Below are 17,785 nucleotides of genomic sequence, written 5' to 3'. Positions count from 1 at the left end.
AATATATACTTTGCCTGAAAATGGTGAAATTTCAAGTCTTGGATGGGCCATGCACAGGATCACATCCAAGTGATTAACCAACAATTTTTAACCACTGATTTATATGGACAATGTTTGGATGGTGTAAATTATTCTATTAAAGCAATTATGGTGATGCAGTTGATAATCTAATTGTTTTAGGATAACATCGGTCCATGTTCCCAATAGATTAATAGCCCACTGACACATGTTACACATGCAACTCTTAGAAGTATTTCGGATGTAATCTAAGCCTCCTCAGTTCTACCGGAAATGGATTGGCTACTCCCCTTGCCACCAGCCAACGGCTGGTGGTCGGTGGTATATGGGCCCTACTATGTGCTTCATTCATGCCGTCTGTCTATTTTTCTAGATTATTTTATGGTACAAGGCGGAAAATGAGGTATATCCAAATCTCAAGTGGACCACATTATAGGAAACATTGTTGAATGAATGTTGACCATTAAAAACTTCTTAAGGGCTATAAAAGTTTTGGATCAAGCTGGTCTTTGTTATTTACCTTCATCTGGGTCCATATGACCTATTCAACAGATTGGATGTCAAATAAATAGTACAGTGGGACTTAGGAGGATTTTAATGGTGGATATCCAATCATTATTATTTTCTTGTGGTGTGGTCCACTGATATTTATATCCCTCCCATTTTTCACATAGAGCCCTAACATGATCGGTAAAAATTGATGAACGGAATGGATGAAACATATACATCATGGTGGGGCCCACAGAGCACGGACCATCAGCCATGGGGCCGGTGGCAGGGGAGTAACCAATCCGCTTCCAAATCTATGTTGCCAAACAACTCCTTAGGTAAGACGTCTTCTCATGGGGTGAAGAGGTGCATTTCATCATTCCATACAGGCAATTTGTATATTTCATTCCTGTGCATGATAGGCCCACATGGCAATTTTTCATCAGTGTTGTCATAGTGTTGTAATAGTGCATCCAACACTCTGCTATCCACATTTAATTATGTGATGCATGACTAATATCCTTGTGCAGCATGCACTTGAAGTCTGTGTTTCAAGTAATCTCAGTCATCCAATACATTGGTTCCTAATATGAGCGGACCATGTCTCGAAATTCTCCTTGACAGGGAAATCCTAACCTTTTAATTTATGGCCTCAAGTACAAAAACAACAGGACAGTCCATATTCAGCTGAACAGTCCTGAGATGGGTACCTCTGAACTTCTAAATTTTAAGGATTTTTGGGGCCTGCACCATCCACAATAGGACTCAACAGACCAACGGTCTAGATTATTGCATACCATAATGACAAATACCATTCTCACAATTTCTGGACGGGGAAATTTCTGAGGAGATTTTCAAATCTTGAGGTTTTCTCAATAATTATTAGGAAAATCTTACCAAAAAAATTAAAAATATTTATCATAACTTAATACACAAAATTAATATTTAAATAACAAATTCCTAACTTTTTTCTATTTTTCAAATTCATATATTATAATGTCACAATAAAAATGCCATATTTCAAAATCAGTCAATATTTTGAAAAATCATATGATAAAACTATTTATGGATTTTTGGCAATATTATTTCTGGAATTTTAGGCAATATTTGTTACATTGGTATATATTGTTCAAAGTACAGGGCTACATGTCGCATCTCATTGGCATCGTGACATTTGGCCCCTTCCACCGTATGGCAGCAATGTCATATATACAAGAAAGAGAAAATAAGAATACTTTGACATTAAGGGCTTGTTTTGTCGGAGCATCATTTGCACGTGCAATTTGCATTTTTACTAACGCTACCGTTTAAGTGTTAAATAAAAGAGTCACATCAACTATACACTAGAAGTCATTCCATGTAGGAAACTGTTTATATATAGAGAGAGAATGATGCTCATCTGTGAATCGGTGAGATTCTCACAGGAACTCCTGTACAGTTTTGGAGAACTAACCTCACATGATGTATGTATGCAATTCAAATGGTCCACTAGATGAGTCACATTATGAAAACCCTTATAGTCCAAAACTAAGCCGGATTCAAAATTCTAGTTGGCCATCGCGAAGTGAGAGGTAAATCAAAAGAGAGAATTTTATCTCACTTTGCTAAGGCCCACCAAATTTCTGAATTAAGCTAACTTTTGGACCTTAGGACTTTCATGAGGTAATTCATCTAGTGGACCATTCGGATTTTATGCTCACATCACGTATCAAAAAGTGCTCACGAGAACTAGTTTGCCGGTAAGCATTTCACTATATGGGGGGGTGGGCGGGCATATGGTGACATGGTTATGGTAGGAGCCCGTTTGGACGAGAATAAGGAATTCTAAGAGCCCATATGGACGAGAATAAGGAATTCTAGTAATGAATCCGCTTTTTCATTTTTCAGATGATGAAAATGCCCATTTACCACAGTTGCCCCTCGTATGGTGGGTACTCGCCTTAGGAAGTGAAATTTTCTTTTAAAATGGACGTGGGCTCCACCCAAAATTAAAATTTGGCCCATCCCTTGAACAATCTAATCCGTTCATTTTAATCAAATAGTTGTAAACCCCGCGGAAGGGTCTTTTCAATTCTATGTTTGAAATTATTTATGGCTTACAACAACACTACTATTGTGTGTTAATTATAAACTACTTTCTCCTATGTGGTCCATTCGCGATGAGTTTTGTTCTCAAACTTGGACTGATGATATGAAATTAAAACCCCATACATGTTGACAGGATAGATGTCACGCCCTGAAATTTGGTGTCTAGGTTGACCAGACCTGACTCCTAATCCCAGGTCATGATTTAATATCCAAACATCCACAACCACATTTAATAAAGAAAAAAATCATTACAATACATAAACATTCATCCAATACAATGTATAACACTATCAGTTTAGACTCACTTCTGAATTTATGCTATACATTTTTTTCCAAATAGAAATAGAAATATAATTACAATTAAGCTGATGGTTAGATCTTCGCTCTACGATATTATTTTCTGAATTTTAAAATCTCGACAATATTTGTCATAATGGTGCATATTGTTCAAAGACACGGGACTACATGTCACATCTTGTTGGCATCATGACCTTTGGCCCCTTCCATGTGTAAAAAATGGTAGCAATCTCATGTGTGTATGAGAAAGAGAAAATAAATATATTTTGACTTTAAGGGCTTGTTTTGTCGGAACATCATTCGCACATGCAATTTGCATTTTTTTCATATGCATCTATTTCCATAATCATAGCTTTTGTCATATAAGTCTTTTTTTTTAATGTAACTTTTACAATTTGGGTGTAGTTTTTCCTATAAAAGTCATTATGGCATTTTTACCTGTGCTACCATACAAGTGTGAAATAAAGAGTCACATGTAACTACAAGTCATTTCATGTAGGAAATTTTTTTCATATATATATATATATATATATATATATATAGAGAGAGAGAGAGAGAGAGAGAGAGAGAGAGAGAGAGAGAGAGAGTAATGCTCACCAGTGAACTCAGTTTTTATGAGAACTCGTGAGCAATTTTTTAGAACTCATCTCACATGATATGTATATGTAATCCAAACGGTCGACTAGATAAGTCATATTATGAAACCCCTATGGCCCAAAAACTTAGCCCAGTTCAAAATTTTAGTGGGCCATAGCGAAGTGAGAGGTAAATCAAATAAGAGAATTTCCTCTCACTTTGTTAAGGCCCACCAGATTTCTTGATCAAGCTAATTTTTTAACCTCAGAGGTTTCATGATGTGATTCATCTAGTAAACCATTCAGATTATGATCTCCACCGTTAAAATCCTATAGGGCCCACCGTTATATATATATATATATATATATATATATATATATATATATATATATATATATATATATATATATATATATAGAGAGAGAGAGAGAGAGAGAGAGAGAGAGAGAGAGAGAGAATGCTCACCTACGCACCTTCTTACGTGAGCACGTGTGCGCGCCTTTGCACAGCTGTTATGGGCATAGAATCTGGACGGTCCACGTGATGTGGCACCCATTGAAACCTCACAAGCCCAAATTTTAGCCTGAAAAAAACTATGGTGGGTCATGGAAAAAGGAAATAGTTTCCTCCCTTGATTTGCATTTCTCTATGCTATGGCCTACTAGAGTTTTGAATCATGCTAAAAATTGGGCTCATAGAGATTCAAGGGGTGCCACATCACGTGGACCGTTCAGATTCTGTGCCCATGACATGTGTGCAAAGGTGCGCACAGGTGCTTACCTAAGAAGGTGCGCAGGTGAGCATTCATCTATGTGTGTGTGTGTGTGTGTGTGTGTGTGTGTGTGTGTATCCATGGTTTTTTATCTCCGTAGCCTCATAAGGCGACATGATTGTGGCAGAAACCTGTATGGACAAGAATAAGGAATTTTAGTCCTGAATCTATTTTTTTCATTTTTCAGATAACGAAAATGCCCCTCTACCACTGCTGTCCATGGTACGACAAGCTCTTGTCTTGAGAAGTGAATTGTCCTTTTAAAATGGGACATGGGTCCTACCCAAAGCTAAAATTCGGCCCACCCCTTGGCCGATCCGATTCATTTATTTTAATATAATAATCATGAACCCACTGAATTATATTTTCAGTTATATGTTTGAAGTTATTTATGGCCTACAACTACACTAATTTTGTGCATTAATTTTAAATTGATTTCTCCTGTGTGATCCATATATGATAAGTTTTGCCCACAAACTTGGGCCGACGACATGAAATTAAAATCCCATATATGTGAACGGGATGAATTTGCTTCTAAACAACCCAGTGGGCCATATATAAGATGTGGTTAGGTTCAAAACGTGAGGCCCTTCGACACTAAGGCTATTTGACAGTTTCCTTCTTCATTTGCTTTTTCGCGAGAGAGAAGGATGTTGTTTTTTCACTCCCTTTCTTCTTCCTTCTTTCTTTCTTGGTTTACTTTATAGTTTTTGTTTAGGTTTTTTTAAAAAAAATTGGTATGAATGGTGGGAGTTTGTGAGAGGGAATAGGGTGTAGAAGAATATTGTAATAGACGACTTTTTATAATGAAATGATGTTATGATGGATAAATTTTGTAATAAAAGAATGTTGTAATGCATGAATTTTGCAATTGATGAATATGATGAACATTGGAATTGATGACTCTTGTAATGGATGATTTTTTTGAATAGATGAATTTTTGTAATGGAGATACGTTGTAATAGATGAATGTTGTATGGTGAATCATCGATACTTACCGTGAATCGTTAATATTTTTATTATAGATCGTTGATGTTCAGTATAGATCATTGATATTCACTAAGGACTGCTGATATTCACCGTAGACCACAAATATTAAGAGCAGACATCTAATATTTACTGTGGACCACTAATATTTCCACTATGATCGCAAATATTCACTTTAGGGTACACGTCCAACAAAAATACTCATAACTCCCTCGTGACATGTTCGATTTTGGTGATCTTGTACTTGTTGAAAAGATAATTTCATGAAGTTTCAAATGGATTTGGAATCATCTCAGTTGGACACTATTTATTACTCAAAAGTGGGCCCAAAGTTCATCGAGATCATTGTGGGGTATTGGTCCGGCAAAAACGACCATAACTCCCTCGTTACATGTTTGATTTGGGTGATCTTACGCTCGTTGGAAAACTAATTTGATGAACTTTAAAATAGCTTTGTAATTATCTTATTTTGACATCATTTAACTACCTAAAAGTAAGCCCAAAAGTAGGCTTTTTGAATATTAAAAATTCACGATAAATGATGAACTTTGGGCCAACTTTTGGGCAATCAAACAGTGTCCAAATGATATGATTTTAAATCCATTTGAAATTTCATCAAATTATCTTTCCAACGAGAACAAGATCACCTAAATCAAACATGTAACGAGGGAGTTATAGCCATTTTCGTTCAATGTATACCCCATAGTGAATATCTGCAATTACAATGAAAATATCAATTGTCCACAGTGAATATCAGTGGTCTGCTCTTACTATCTGTGGTCCACAATGAATATTGGCAATGTACTCTTAATATCAGTTGTCCACAGTGAATATCGATAATCTACACTGAATATCGGCGGTCAAAAGTGAAAATGCTGACAATCCACGTTGAATATGAGCAATTCACAATAAGTATCGATGATCCAGCATTCAACATTTATCCATTACAATATACTTCCATCTTAGCATTCTTTCATTATAAAAAATCATCCATTACGTAAGTCATCTATTCCAACGTTCATCAAATTCATCCATTACAAAATTCAAACATTACAACATTCTTATATTACAAAATTTATCCATCACAATATCTTCCATTATAAAAAGTCATCCATTATAGTATTCTTTCACATCGTATTCTCTTTCACAAATTCCACCATTCATACCAAATTTAAAATTTAAAATAAAAAATAACTATAAAGGAAACCAAGGAAAGAAGAATGAAGAAGGAATGGAGGAAAAAAAAAAAAAAAACACAATCCTCCCCTCTTACAAAGAAAAGCAAGGAATGAAGAAGTAAACGACTAAATGACCCTTGTGCGAAAGGGCCCCACGTTTTAAACTCATTCACATCTTATGTGGGGCTCATTAAGTTGTCTAGAAGCAAATCCAACTCGTCCATATATATGGAGTTTTAATTTCATGTCTTCATCCCATGCTTGAGGGCAAAACTCATCATAGATGAACCACACGGGAGAAAATAATTCAAAATTAACACACAACATTAGTGTAGTTGTGGGTCACAGATAGCTTCAAACATAGAACTAGAATGACCCATTCGTGGGTTCATGGTTGTCCAATTAAAATGAATAAATCATATTAACTAAGGGGTGGGCCAAATTTCAGTTTTGGATGGGGGCCACGGACCTTTTTAAAAAGACCTTTCACTTCCCGAGGCAAGAGCCTACCATACCAGCAGCAGCTGTAGCATAGGGACATTTTCATCATCCGAAAAATAAAAAAGTGAATTATATATATATATTAACCAACACCCAACCCCCACCAGTGTTAAAAGAGAGTCTGTTTACCACTGAGTTAAAGGAGCTAGAAACAAGGAAAACTGATTCATTATGGGACAGATGTGAAAATAAAAGGAAGTGGATTAAGTACTACCCCCAACAAGACCTAGCTAGAGATGAACGGCCCGATCAAGGGCTCTTGTGGCCCACTATGATGTATATTTTTAATCCACATTGTCCATCTATTTTGACAGATCATTTTAGGGCAGGAGCCTAAAAAGGAGGCAATTGAAGACTCAAGTTGGCCACACCACGGTAAACAATAGGGATTGAACTCCTATGAAAACTTCCTAAGGCCCACCATGATGTTTATTTGTCATCCAACCTGTTCATAAGGTCATATATGCCCTAAATGAAGGGTAAACATCAATATCAACTTGATCCAAAACTTTAGTGACCCCCAAGAAGTTTTCAATGGTAGGCTTTCAATCCCCACTACTTCGTGTGATGTGGTCCACTTGAGTCTAGCCTTCAATCTGCCTCTTTTTGGGGCTCATGCCCTGAAATGATTTTTCAAAATAGATGGATGGCAATATGGCATGGATGAAAAATATATATACATCTTGGTGAGCCCCACAGAACCCTGGCAGGACCATCCGTCTCTAGGAAGATCGTGTGGAATAGTACCCAATCTGCGTCCACACAAACATGGTATCCATCCACATTGTTCATAATTTTTTTTATACCAATCAAAATATAATCCTTTAACTATAGTTTAAGAAATCAACTCCTCTCGACGAGACTTCAACAAGACTTAAGAAAAACTCGATCCAGTCATAACTCAGAAACTCAGAAAAACAGGTGTGAGTTTTCAAGAAACTCGCCCGAGTTTTTTAATCAACTCGGCTCAATTGAGTTTCGTGTTGAGATCTCATGTTTTTAAACTATGAAAAAACATGCACCTGTGGGTTCATGCCCATTCTTAAATCCAAGAATTTATCTAATTCCATAATCTAATTAGGATGGGTCAAGAAAGTAACTTCCTCCACATATCATCCAAAAGATTAGTCCTACCTGGAAAAAGGGATTTAAAAACTGAGTTGTCCACCATGATAATGTAACAAAAACATTTTCTTGAAGGACAACCGTATTAAAGATAATAATCCAGATAATGATATCAAACACATGACCATTATACAGTCTCGAAGTAGAGGTCCTCTAGCTTACGTAGTCCAAGAAAATAAATGCATTTAATATGAGTGGACAATGACAATGAGACATCTCACCTACTTATTACCAACCCAACTTTAAGATTCAATTGACTAATTTTTGTATTATTTTTTAAACAAAACCACGATGTGGGGTTAGTATGTTACCTTAAATTCCTCATAAAATGAATCTCAAGGAATCTGATAGCTATAGAAAATAAACTACAATAATAGAACTCATATCCTAAGCTTAGGGCTGTCAAAGGCTGGGCTGGCCAGTTGGGCTCTCAGACAGGCTTGGGCTAGAGTATCAGGCTGAGAGCCCAGATCATGTTTCAAAATTAAGGCCCATTTCTCAATTGGGACAGGTTTGGACCATATACAACGGCATTCAGGCCAGCGTTTTAGGGTTTGCAAATGCAATTTTGTAACATACATAATATGCAAAAATCTTCATTTATTCAGTTGCTCAGCTCATATTTGTTTTGTAGCCAGTGATCTACCTAAGAGAGCTTGGGCTAGACTATTTTGGCTCATCACAGGCCCAGGCCGGGCTCTGACCTATCTTGGACAATGCAGGTAGGCTAGGCTAGGCTTGGAAACCCTAAAATGGGCCTACTATCGCTGCAGCTTGGCCCGGACCAAACCCGGCCTGTCGACAACCCTAACTATTGCTCCACCTTCACACACTGTTTCTCTTTAACTCTCTAAAGTGGGAGAAAATTAAAGCATCAAATAGATGAAAATGAAGCTTGAAGGTAGTATGTAGATAGAAATTCAGTTCCTTTCTCGCTCTAACTAGCAAAGAGAAATCTTTCCCTACTTCCATTCTTGGGAAAGGGTACCTCATTGCTTCGCCAAAGGACAGATTGTCTTCCCTCTTTTGACTTGCAATCTCATATGGCAATGAATTCTCATCTCCAAATTTCCTTAATTTATCGAAATTTAAATCATCATCATAGCTTCATCCAAGCTACTTAAGGAAATATTTAGGATTTTTTTTATTATTTTAATCAAAACTATCTTCAATCATTGAAAGTTACCACTTCTCATTGGCCTAATCCTAGTTTGTTTAGATCTTGCTCTTATCCTCCTTTTAGACCTTACAACCCTAATCAAATTTATCTTCTCGGGGCTGCTATCCATTTTCTAAATATGGTATAACTTCACTCTTATATATTGAATTCAAATGACAATCCAATTTCATAACCTCATTTTGATAGAAACAAGAAATAAGCATAATCAAGCATACAATTTAATCAGCATGTATGATATTCATTCAATTGTCAGAACAAACAAACAAACAAACAAACAATAAATAAATAAATAAACCCCCCACCGACCTGCAGTATCATAGAATTCCTCATTTTCTGAAGGCTTATTCTGTCTGTTCTTGGGATGGCCTTTACCCTCGTTGCAAAGGGGCATTTCTATAAGGATGACAAAATGTTAATTAATCCTACATTTCATTGGCACCAAATTCCACAGACCAACACCACACAGCCCCAAAAAAAAAAAAAAAACTGTGGTAATTGGAGTTCAAATCAAATCCATCATCATTTTCTTACCGACAATTAAACTTCCAAACTCCTTAATAGAATGCTTACGAACACCTGTTTACACACCAATCTCCCAACCATTGGCCCATCAATGGCAGTGCATGGATTAGTTCCTCAAATTAACAAAACAAATAGTATTTACTTAAATGGTAGCAGGCATGAAACAGATCCAGTCACTCTATAGAAACAGGAGGGGGATCCTATATCTAGAAACAAATGGAAGAAACATAACGATTATATTGCATATTCATTTCCTTCAAAATATTAACAAGAAAAGCCAACAAACATACCCCACCATCTCTGGTAAGAGTGACAGATATATAGAGATAGCGTGAAGAATCACAACCAAACCACCCATTAGCTTTGCTTAGATGGTCCTTGCCCTAGCCTCATATGATGAGGGTTCAAGGAATAGCATTGCTTAGATGGTCCGCGCCATCGCCTCATGTGATGAGGGTTCAAGGAATAGCATGCAGCAGGTTTCAGATGCAACAATTCAGTAATGATTCCTCCTTTTTTAGAGGTAATGCAGTTTTTATTACAAAAGCACCAAAATGGCGAGAAACTACAATAAAAACCTTACCAACTCAACCCAGTGGCTTTGGTAACAAGATTGATATAAACTAGAAAGAGAATGATCCAGTACAAATCACAAGTTCCAATTTTTCTATAGCCATCATGCAAAGTTAAGGATACCATTGTCGTCTGCAGACCTATACATAAAAGGATAAGTCCCCCTATATCATTCCTCTAGTGTGAACTGCAGTAGCTTTTCACTAATTGCAAATGCCAACATCCACTAAATTAGCAAATAACTGGGTCAAGATAGGAACCTGATACAATGCATGGATTTTGTAGAATGGGCCAGAACAAACTGGCATCACCATTGACTGATGATCTGGTCCATTACTGAACTCTGCCCACTTCTCCATGGATAATGATGATGCCATATATGTCATCTTCTACCCTTTTGAATGTGATGTTTATGTAGGGACAGCACAACAGCATAGTTTAAAAACTCGACTTGATATCCAGTCAGGTTGGGTCAACTCAAAGACTCGATTTTACTCGACTCGATATTCAATAACTAAACCACAGATAAGATTTTACTAATAATAAGCAGTTGGAAAAGCATTGAGTATAAAAATAAGCAAGCAATATCACAAAAATAGCATTTGGCCTGTTGGCAGGCATTGTTGCCTTTACTGCTTGGGAATGTGATTTTGAGTCCCACCAACTGCCTGATGTCGAGTGATTCAGTTCAAGTCGTGTCGACTCAACCGAGTAGGCAAACCAACTCATTAAGTCATGTCATGTCTGAACCGAGTTGAACTCGTTAGCGAGTTCCATAGTGACTTGGCTCAATTTACTCAACGCGGCCCAGTTCCAAATCAAGTCACAGAGTTTTAGAACTATGCATGACCTTGGAATGCCTTCCCATTTTGACCCTGCCAACCTCCAACAAGAAGCTTAGAGCCTCAAAATAACTGTCATTCATAAAGAAGCCAAAAGAAAGGCAATAGATGAAATGTTCATCCAATATAAGATTGGTAGTGCTTTATTCAGGCTCTAACTCAATAAGGAAGCTGCAAAAACGACCACCTGATATACCCAACCAAGGTTTAGAAAGTGTTGCAAGCTTATGATGACATTACAATATGGAAAAACAGGAAATTCAAACACTGAAACATCTGACCCAAGAGAAGATAACAACTGTTTTCAATGGAAACAATGCTGCATACCACAGAGTATTGTCATTATACTAAAAGAAAGTGTCCTTTGTAAGAAATGACTATCCTTCTGGTATATAATGTCCACTACTAGAAGTGTCCTTTGTAAGAAATGAACTTTCTTCTGTCATATAATGCCCATTACTAGAAGCTGTTATTTTGAAACTAACAACCATTAGTTTCTCGCCCTGAAGTTGGGGTTAGGGTGTTGTGCTGGCTCAGGTCTGGCATTGTCCCGGTCCACACAGAATAGCGGCATTTGGATGGTTAGTAAAGATAATGTCCTTGCCATCAACCATCCACATGGCAGAAGTATGAAAATCACGAATGCGTGAATCTTGTGACTGAGGGACACAGAATCAATGGAATGCCCGTTTATTCACTCCAAGGTGGCTTTATATGTTTGGAGGAGCCTCTTGGCCCTCTCTGAGGTGGCATGGGTGATACTAGGATTGATCTCAAACATCTTTCTAACCAGGAACTGAAGTGCTCAGGGCAAAATAAAGAGGGTGTTATGACGTATAACCCTATTGGTGATGATTCTGGCAATCTGGAAAAAAACCTAGTAATGAGGTCTTCAACAATAGATCGGAGCTGAAAGTAGTATTCCAAATGTCCGGGGGTGGGGTGATATATTGGGCTGTGAGGCTTGCTCCCTTTGTCGGTTGTAATAGAGAGGATCTAATAGGGTCTTGTAGTTGTTGTTTCTATACTATCAGGGGGAGGATGATCCATCACCGTTCTTTCTCCTTGATTTGGTTTTAAGTGCATACCTTCTGTTTGTTACTAATAAATTTCTTTCCTTACCATTCGACGACAACAACAATAGTGGTCATTATTTAACATGTGTATCCAACATAACATCATGTAGAGTAACAATTTCATGCATAACAGTCGCTATAGTGAGTGCTATGACCTTTCATAAAAAATAATGGGTGCTATGACATTTTAGTAAACCTTCCCCCAACAGAAACTTTCAGTGGCCCAGTTCACTATGAAAGTGACCTGAAAGAGCGCAATAGTGATTAAGTCGAGCAGCTATTCAAAGGAGAACTATATGGATTAGTTTGTGAGTTGGCATTTTCCACAAATCCCAAACAAAGACGTGGGCACAAACATCCAGTTCGACAAATTAAAAGGAAATGTCCAGGGCACAAAGGGCATTGCTCCTATTTCTATTCCATCAAAAAAGAAAGAGGTAAAGCTATGTTAATGAGAGGTAAGGTGATCCTAATAAAGATTGTTAATACAAAATGTAAGTTCATACCATCCATGATATGAAAGGCTACAATATGCAAGTAAGACTTGCACATCATTTCCAAATCTCAAGAGCATGTTTACCTCTATCCTTCCCTTGTTGCTCTAGAACTCTTCATCTGCAATGGCATCAGCAGTAATCCTCACAGTCACCCGAGCTCAAATTCAATAACATCATATACAGAACAGACACAGTCTTCACCACCACCACTCAGGTGGCAAAAAATGAATGCTGATGAGTTTTCATAGAGGGACGCGTGATATTCTGGTATCAGTATTGTTGTGCAGGGGATGATAAAGTAGCTAATGAGCTCGTGTTCTCTGGTCAGACAAATAGTAGAGATTCAAACTGCGCGGAGTTGGAACTTGGAAGCTATTAAGGTTGGGCTTAGAATTAGTCATGAATGCTTCAACAGGTCTTTAATTGTGGGAGGTGGTTCATCTCGTTCCAGTGTGTAGGTCTCCAGCGCAGAAATAACCCTGTGAAATAGTAGTTGTTAAATGCAAGTCAAGCACATGCCTAAGAAACACCCTTGGAATGACCTTATTTTTTGTGAGACCCTTCGTCCTTGTGGGCTGCACCAGATCACCAGAGATGGCACAAACACAACATCGTGGACCCCACAAACAATTCAAAAGGTTTTATTTGTTGGCCGTCCCTTCCCAGCTGTTCCCTGTGGTGTGGCCCACCTGATTTTCCAATCGAGCTGATTTTTTACACCATGGTCTAGCATTGAAGGGCATACCTGGTGGATAGTTGGGATGAAAGGATCTGGTGCACACATCAAGGTGGGTCCAACAAATGTCGATGCTACCATAACCATAGGATTATTACCCCATGTGTTAGTGTGGCCCATGCAGCATTATGTTCATCCCAACATAATGACATGGTGACATCCTCTGCTAAATATAGAGATAAAACATTGCAAATGCACAACCAATGAAATATGCCACTGCTAGAAAAAGACAACATTTGATTTATCACAAGCTCTACTTTTGGGTATTTTAGGGAAGAATTGTAGCAACTACTATGGGCATAACATTATAATGCTGATTCAAAGAAACCATTCAGAATTCAGCAGTTCCAACCATATCATCAAACAAACACAGCAGAGGAGAGTGTGACCTGCTTAATTTCGTGCTGAAAATGGCAAGGATGATTGATCTGCATCACTTCGTCTCTGGGATGAACTTGTGAATCTGTGATACTCCCACATCAGCAGCATTTCTTGCTGATGCTGCACATGAAACAGGCTGAGGTACTGGCAAATTTAAGGCCCACGAGGTACCTCCCATGCTCTGTGAATGATCTACTATTGAATGAGGTACAGGAGGCACTGCATCATAATAACATGGGTAACCTAAAGAAGATGGTGGATATGGAGGTCAAAAATTCATGGATATTGATGATTGTGCGGATTGATTGTTTTAAGATAGAAATCCGAGGGGACAATTCTGCAGCTTTTCACTAGAAGGGAATGCATGTAGATTACCTGTATCTTAATAGATAATATACCTATGTACAACACATAGGTACAGATCCTATCCTAACAGGACTAACCTGATAGATGATGTTTCTTGAGAATCAAATTTGCCCAGCTCATTAGGAGATCCATGAATGTGAGAAGACAATGGACCTTTTAGAAAAACTTGCCAATAGTCCATATTCACCTTGCCAGTTTGGCCCACTTGACAAGCGAATGCCCTGACTTTCTAGTTCATTTTGACTATGTTGCGACTCAGGATGGCCAGCAGGCGCTAGACTGTTGGGCGCACATGTAGAGATGGTCAAGTGATCTGAACCATCCATGCTCCCAATGCTAGCATAAAAAATGCTATGTTCCAATAATAACACTTCAATGATATGATCTTGACATTGGATTCTTGGAGTTGAATAAGAGCAACTAAAATTTCTCTTCAATATTCTAAAGCCATATACGGATAGTGATGGTCAAAATCACTTGTTTAGCGAATGTTTCATATGATTGCCCCTCTTGCATAGCATCCAAAACATGAACGGTTGCAATCATTGAACCACGGGCTTAAATGGAGATCCTGAAATGGAAAATGATTTATACTACAAAGAGACCATAAATTCATAAAATGAAAAGTTGAGCATGTTTGCGTGCTACTGAAAAATCCATTAAACTGATATTTTGGATGACAACGCCACCATATGTTGGCTACATTAGGAACAGTTAGAATGCTAATGCAGCCCACAAAAATGACTAATGGCGCTGATATATGAATGTCTTACTTTCACAGCAAGGCACCATGGAAAGCAGGCGACTATACCAAACTGTTTTTTTCCCTGAAAAATATTAATCGACCTCTTTTCCCGACATAATACAGTCAGGTAGCATTTTTAAATTAAATCATTTTAGGAAGTTATTCGACGCAATAAAGGCACTAATAGAACTCAGAAGGATCTTTTGGGGCATCTGGATTTGGAACCCAAATTCTTTCGGCAAATTCTAGCCTCCGGGGGGCTTAAAATGTGAGAATTGAATTCCAGCTGTAATTGCAGTTCAATTACAACAAAAGATGCACTTTTCAATTCCTGGACAGACAGTGGTTTGCAACTTCCATGCTTACCAATTCCAGCCCAACAGTCGTGTTTTTTAATTGCTTACCGAGTCCAAACCCCACTTCTCAGCATCCAAACACAGTTTAGGGCCTGTTTGGATGCATGTAAGTTCTTTAAGTTTAAGTGGCTTACAAGTCAGTTACAAGTAATCCTGTTTAGATGTAAGTTATCACTTACAGGTAAGTTTTTTTGTTTGAGTGACCTATAAGTTAGTTATAAGTAGGAAGTTGTATATTCACACCAAGCAAAGCTTGGAGTGAGGAATCATTCCAAAATGGTAGACTGGGTGAAAATAACCGCATTTCAACACTAAGGTCTTGGTATCGATTCCCAAGTAGGGTGTGGCTAACAGTGGAGTGTGTACTAACAAGCTAACCTATATAAATAAATAAGAAAGAATCATTCCAAAATGTTATAATCACATAAGAAATCTTGGCACCAAATATGCCATTTTGTTAAACCCATCTACATGAATCCCATGGATTCAAAATACCTACAATGTGGAGCAATAAGTCAATGTAAGCATTCCAAGCCCGTCCAACAGAAATTCCTGAAATTGAAATCTGAAGCAATTCCAAAATTTCAGGTTGCCAAACGACCCCTTGACTCAACTCCACGCAACTAAAAAAATCCATGAGATGATGGAGATAAAATACTATTAAAAAAAAAAAAAAGACCAATGACGACAAGTTTCCCACTGAGTCAAGTCGAGTCAGTTGAGTTTTGAATTGAGCTTTTGATTTATGATCAGGACCGTTAATTCCTTTTCTTTTCCAAAACCCAGAAAGGTTTAGCCCCAAAAAGTAAGGATATTTCCAGTTTCCACTGCCATTACACATAAAATTCAAGAAAAGAAATGAAGACAGAGAACGAAACCGGCTCTCAAAATCATTCAGCGACATCTGCAGATTTGGAGAAGAAAGCATCGATGCGGCGAGCACCGGGCGGAAGCGGCTTCTCGACAGGACGGCGGGATTTGATCTGGGCCGTGGAATCGGGAACAGATGGCCGGGAAGGGATTGGGAGGGAGTCGAGGAGGAAATCGTGGGTGGGCTGATGCTTCCTGGCAGCCGATCTGAGATGATCGAGCTTTATAATCTTCCGCTTCTTTTGGACAGCAACCTCCATCGATTTCTCGGCAAGAAATTCGAGAAATAGGTCGGTGGAAAGAGAGATGAGAAAAAGTGCTTCTGAACTCACCTTATCGATTTCTCCGTCCAGCTTCACCATCTTCTTCACCCTTCCTGCTGGAAATGCAGAGGCATTTTTGTCATTTTGCTGGGGTTTTTCTTCCTCCATTTTCTTCTGCTGCTGCTGTTTTGAGAAGGAGGTGTCGTTGCGCTGGGAGGGTTTTTTTTTTTGGTGGGAGAGGAATTTGATTACGGTGGAGTTATTTCATACTCCGCCTGAGTATAGCGCTTCATACTCAGGCGCTTGAAATTGTACACGTGGCATACATTAACTCTGATTAAAACGAAAAACGGGAGAGGTGTACACGAACCGAGCTAGCTCGGTTAGCTCGCTCCACTCGACAGGAAAACGCTCGGTTCGATGCTAAGTTCAAGCTGATTTTTTGAGCTCGAAAATGAGTTCAGGCCGAGTTCGGGATGCCCGGCTCAACTCGGCTCGGATCAAACCCAACTCGAACTTGGATCGAACCAGTTCGGTGACTCAGGTACTTTGATATTGATGTTGCTCACCAAGTGTTGGATAAAATGATTCAACGATGTGTGGCTCGTGGCAAGGAAGGTATGTATATGGAACAAATATCTTTTTTATTTTATTTTTATGTTGCTCAAGATGTGTTTAATAAAATACTTATAAAACCATAGCTGTTGTTTTACGTATAGTGGAATTTTGAAGGTGCAGTATAAGTGTTTGTGAAAATATTGCACAAGAGAACTCAGCTCGATCTTGTCTCGAACTCAGCTCAAACTGACCTGAGCTGCTGACCAAACCAAGCCAAGCTGGTTAGTCGAGCTCGAAAACCGAGCCGAGTTTGAGTTGAAGTCAGCTAGTGGTCGAGCTGAGGCCAGCTCTCAGCTCAACTCGATATACACCCCTAACTCCAGTCGTTGGTCTACTACGCCCGTTTCAAGCAGCTAAGTAAAGCACCCAAGCTCTGTGGGGCCACCGTCTTGTATCAGTGTAAAATTTCTCTTACAATATCTAAGTTCATGTGGTGTGGCCCACGTAAGTTCTGGATGAGATTGTTTTTTGGGGGTGTCAGTTGGCTGGGCTCAGGCTTAAAATAAGGCCACCCCAACAATCCGGCCCAACCAGTTCAAAATCTGGGCCAAAACCTACTTTAGGCGTGTTGACAGCCATATTGTTTTGTATCTTCAAATCATCTTTGGTAAACTATACCTCATTAACGGGAGCGGATTAGGTTAGACCCCGGATGGGATGTATGCCCTGAATGGCAATTTAGACATTAAAGAGAGTGGACCCCGTTGGAATGGAGAATAGCCTAAAAGT

General features: G+C 38.5%; 1 protein-coding gene across 3 annotated transcripts; it reads right to left on the bottom strand.

Moving 5' to 3' along the window:
* Positions 1-12,524: 12,524 nt before the first annotated feature.
* LOC131254027 (uncharacterized) lies at positions 12,525-16,680 on the bottom strand. 3 transcript variants are annotated; one of them, XR_009175450.1, is made up of 3 exons: positions 16,184-16,680; positions 15,805-15,857; positions 12,570-13,200 (listed from the first exon to the last, which is right to left on the bottom strand). XR_009175450.1 is itself a non-coding variant. In XM_058255078.1 (2 exons), exon 1 carries the CDS (start codon positions 16,604-16,606, stop codon positions 16,196-16,198), a length of 411 nt encoding a protein of 136 aa, XP_058111061.1. In that variant the 5' UTR covers positions 16,607-16,679; the 3' UTR covers positions 12,570-13,200; positions 16,184-16,195. The 3 variants fall into 3 exon arrangements, 1 of the variants encoding a protein (XP_058111061.1); XR_009175451.1 differs by lacking the exons at positions 15,805-15,857; positions 16,184-16,680 and adding an exon at positions 13,847-15,798 and having other exon boundaries at positions 12,525-13,200; XM_058255078.1 differs by lacking the exon at positions 15,805-15,857 and having other exon boundaries at positions 16,184-16,679.
* Between the last annotated feature and the right edge of the window lie 1,105 nt (positions 16,681-17,785).

The sequence above is a fragment of the Magnolia sinica genome, chromosome 1, assembly GCF_029962835.1.
Source record: "Magnolia sinica isolate HGM2019 chromosome 1, MsV1, whole genome shotgun sequence".
NCBI lineage: Eukaryota > Viridiplantae > Streptophyta > Magnoliopsida > Magnoliales > Magnoliaceae > Magnolia > Magnolia sinica.
Note: the sequence above shows the minus strand (reverse complement) of the source record. Positions and strands in the feature narration are given on the sequence as shown.

What these genes read in the sequence shown, in the direction of transcription:
- LOC131254027 (XM_058255078.1), bottom strand. Translation starts at nt 16,606, where the DNA reads ATGGAGGAAGAAAAACCCCAGCAAAATGACAAAAATGCCTCTGCATTT.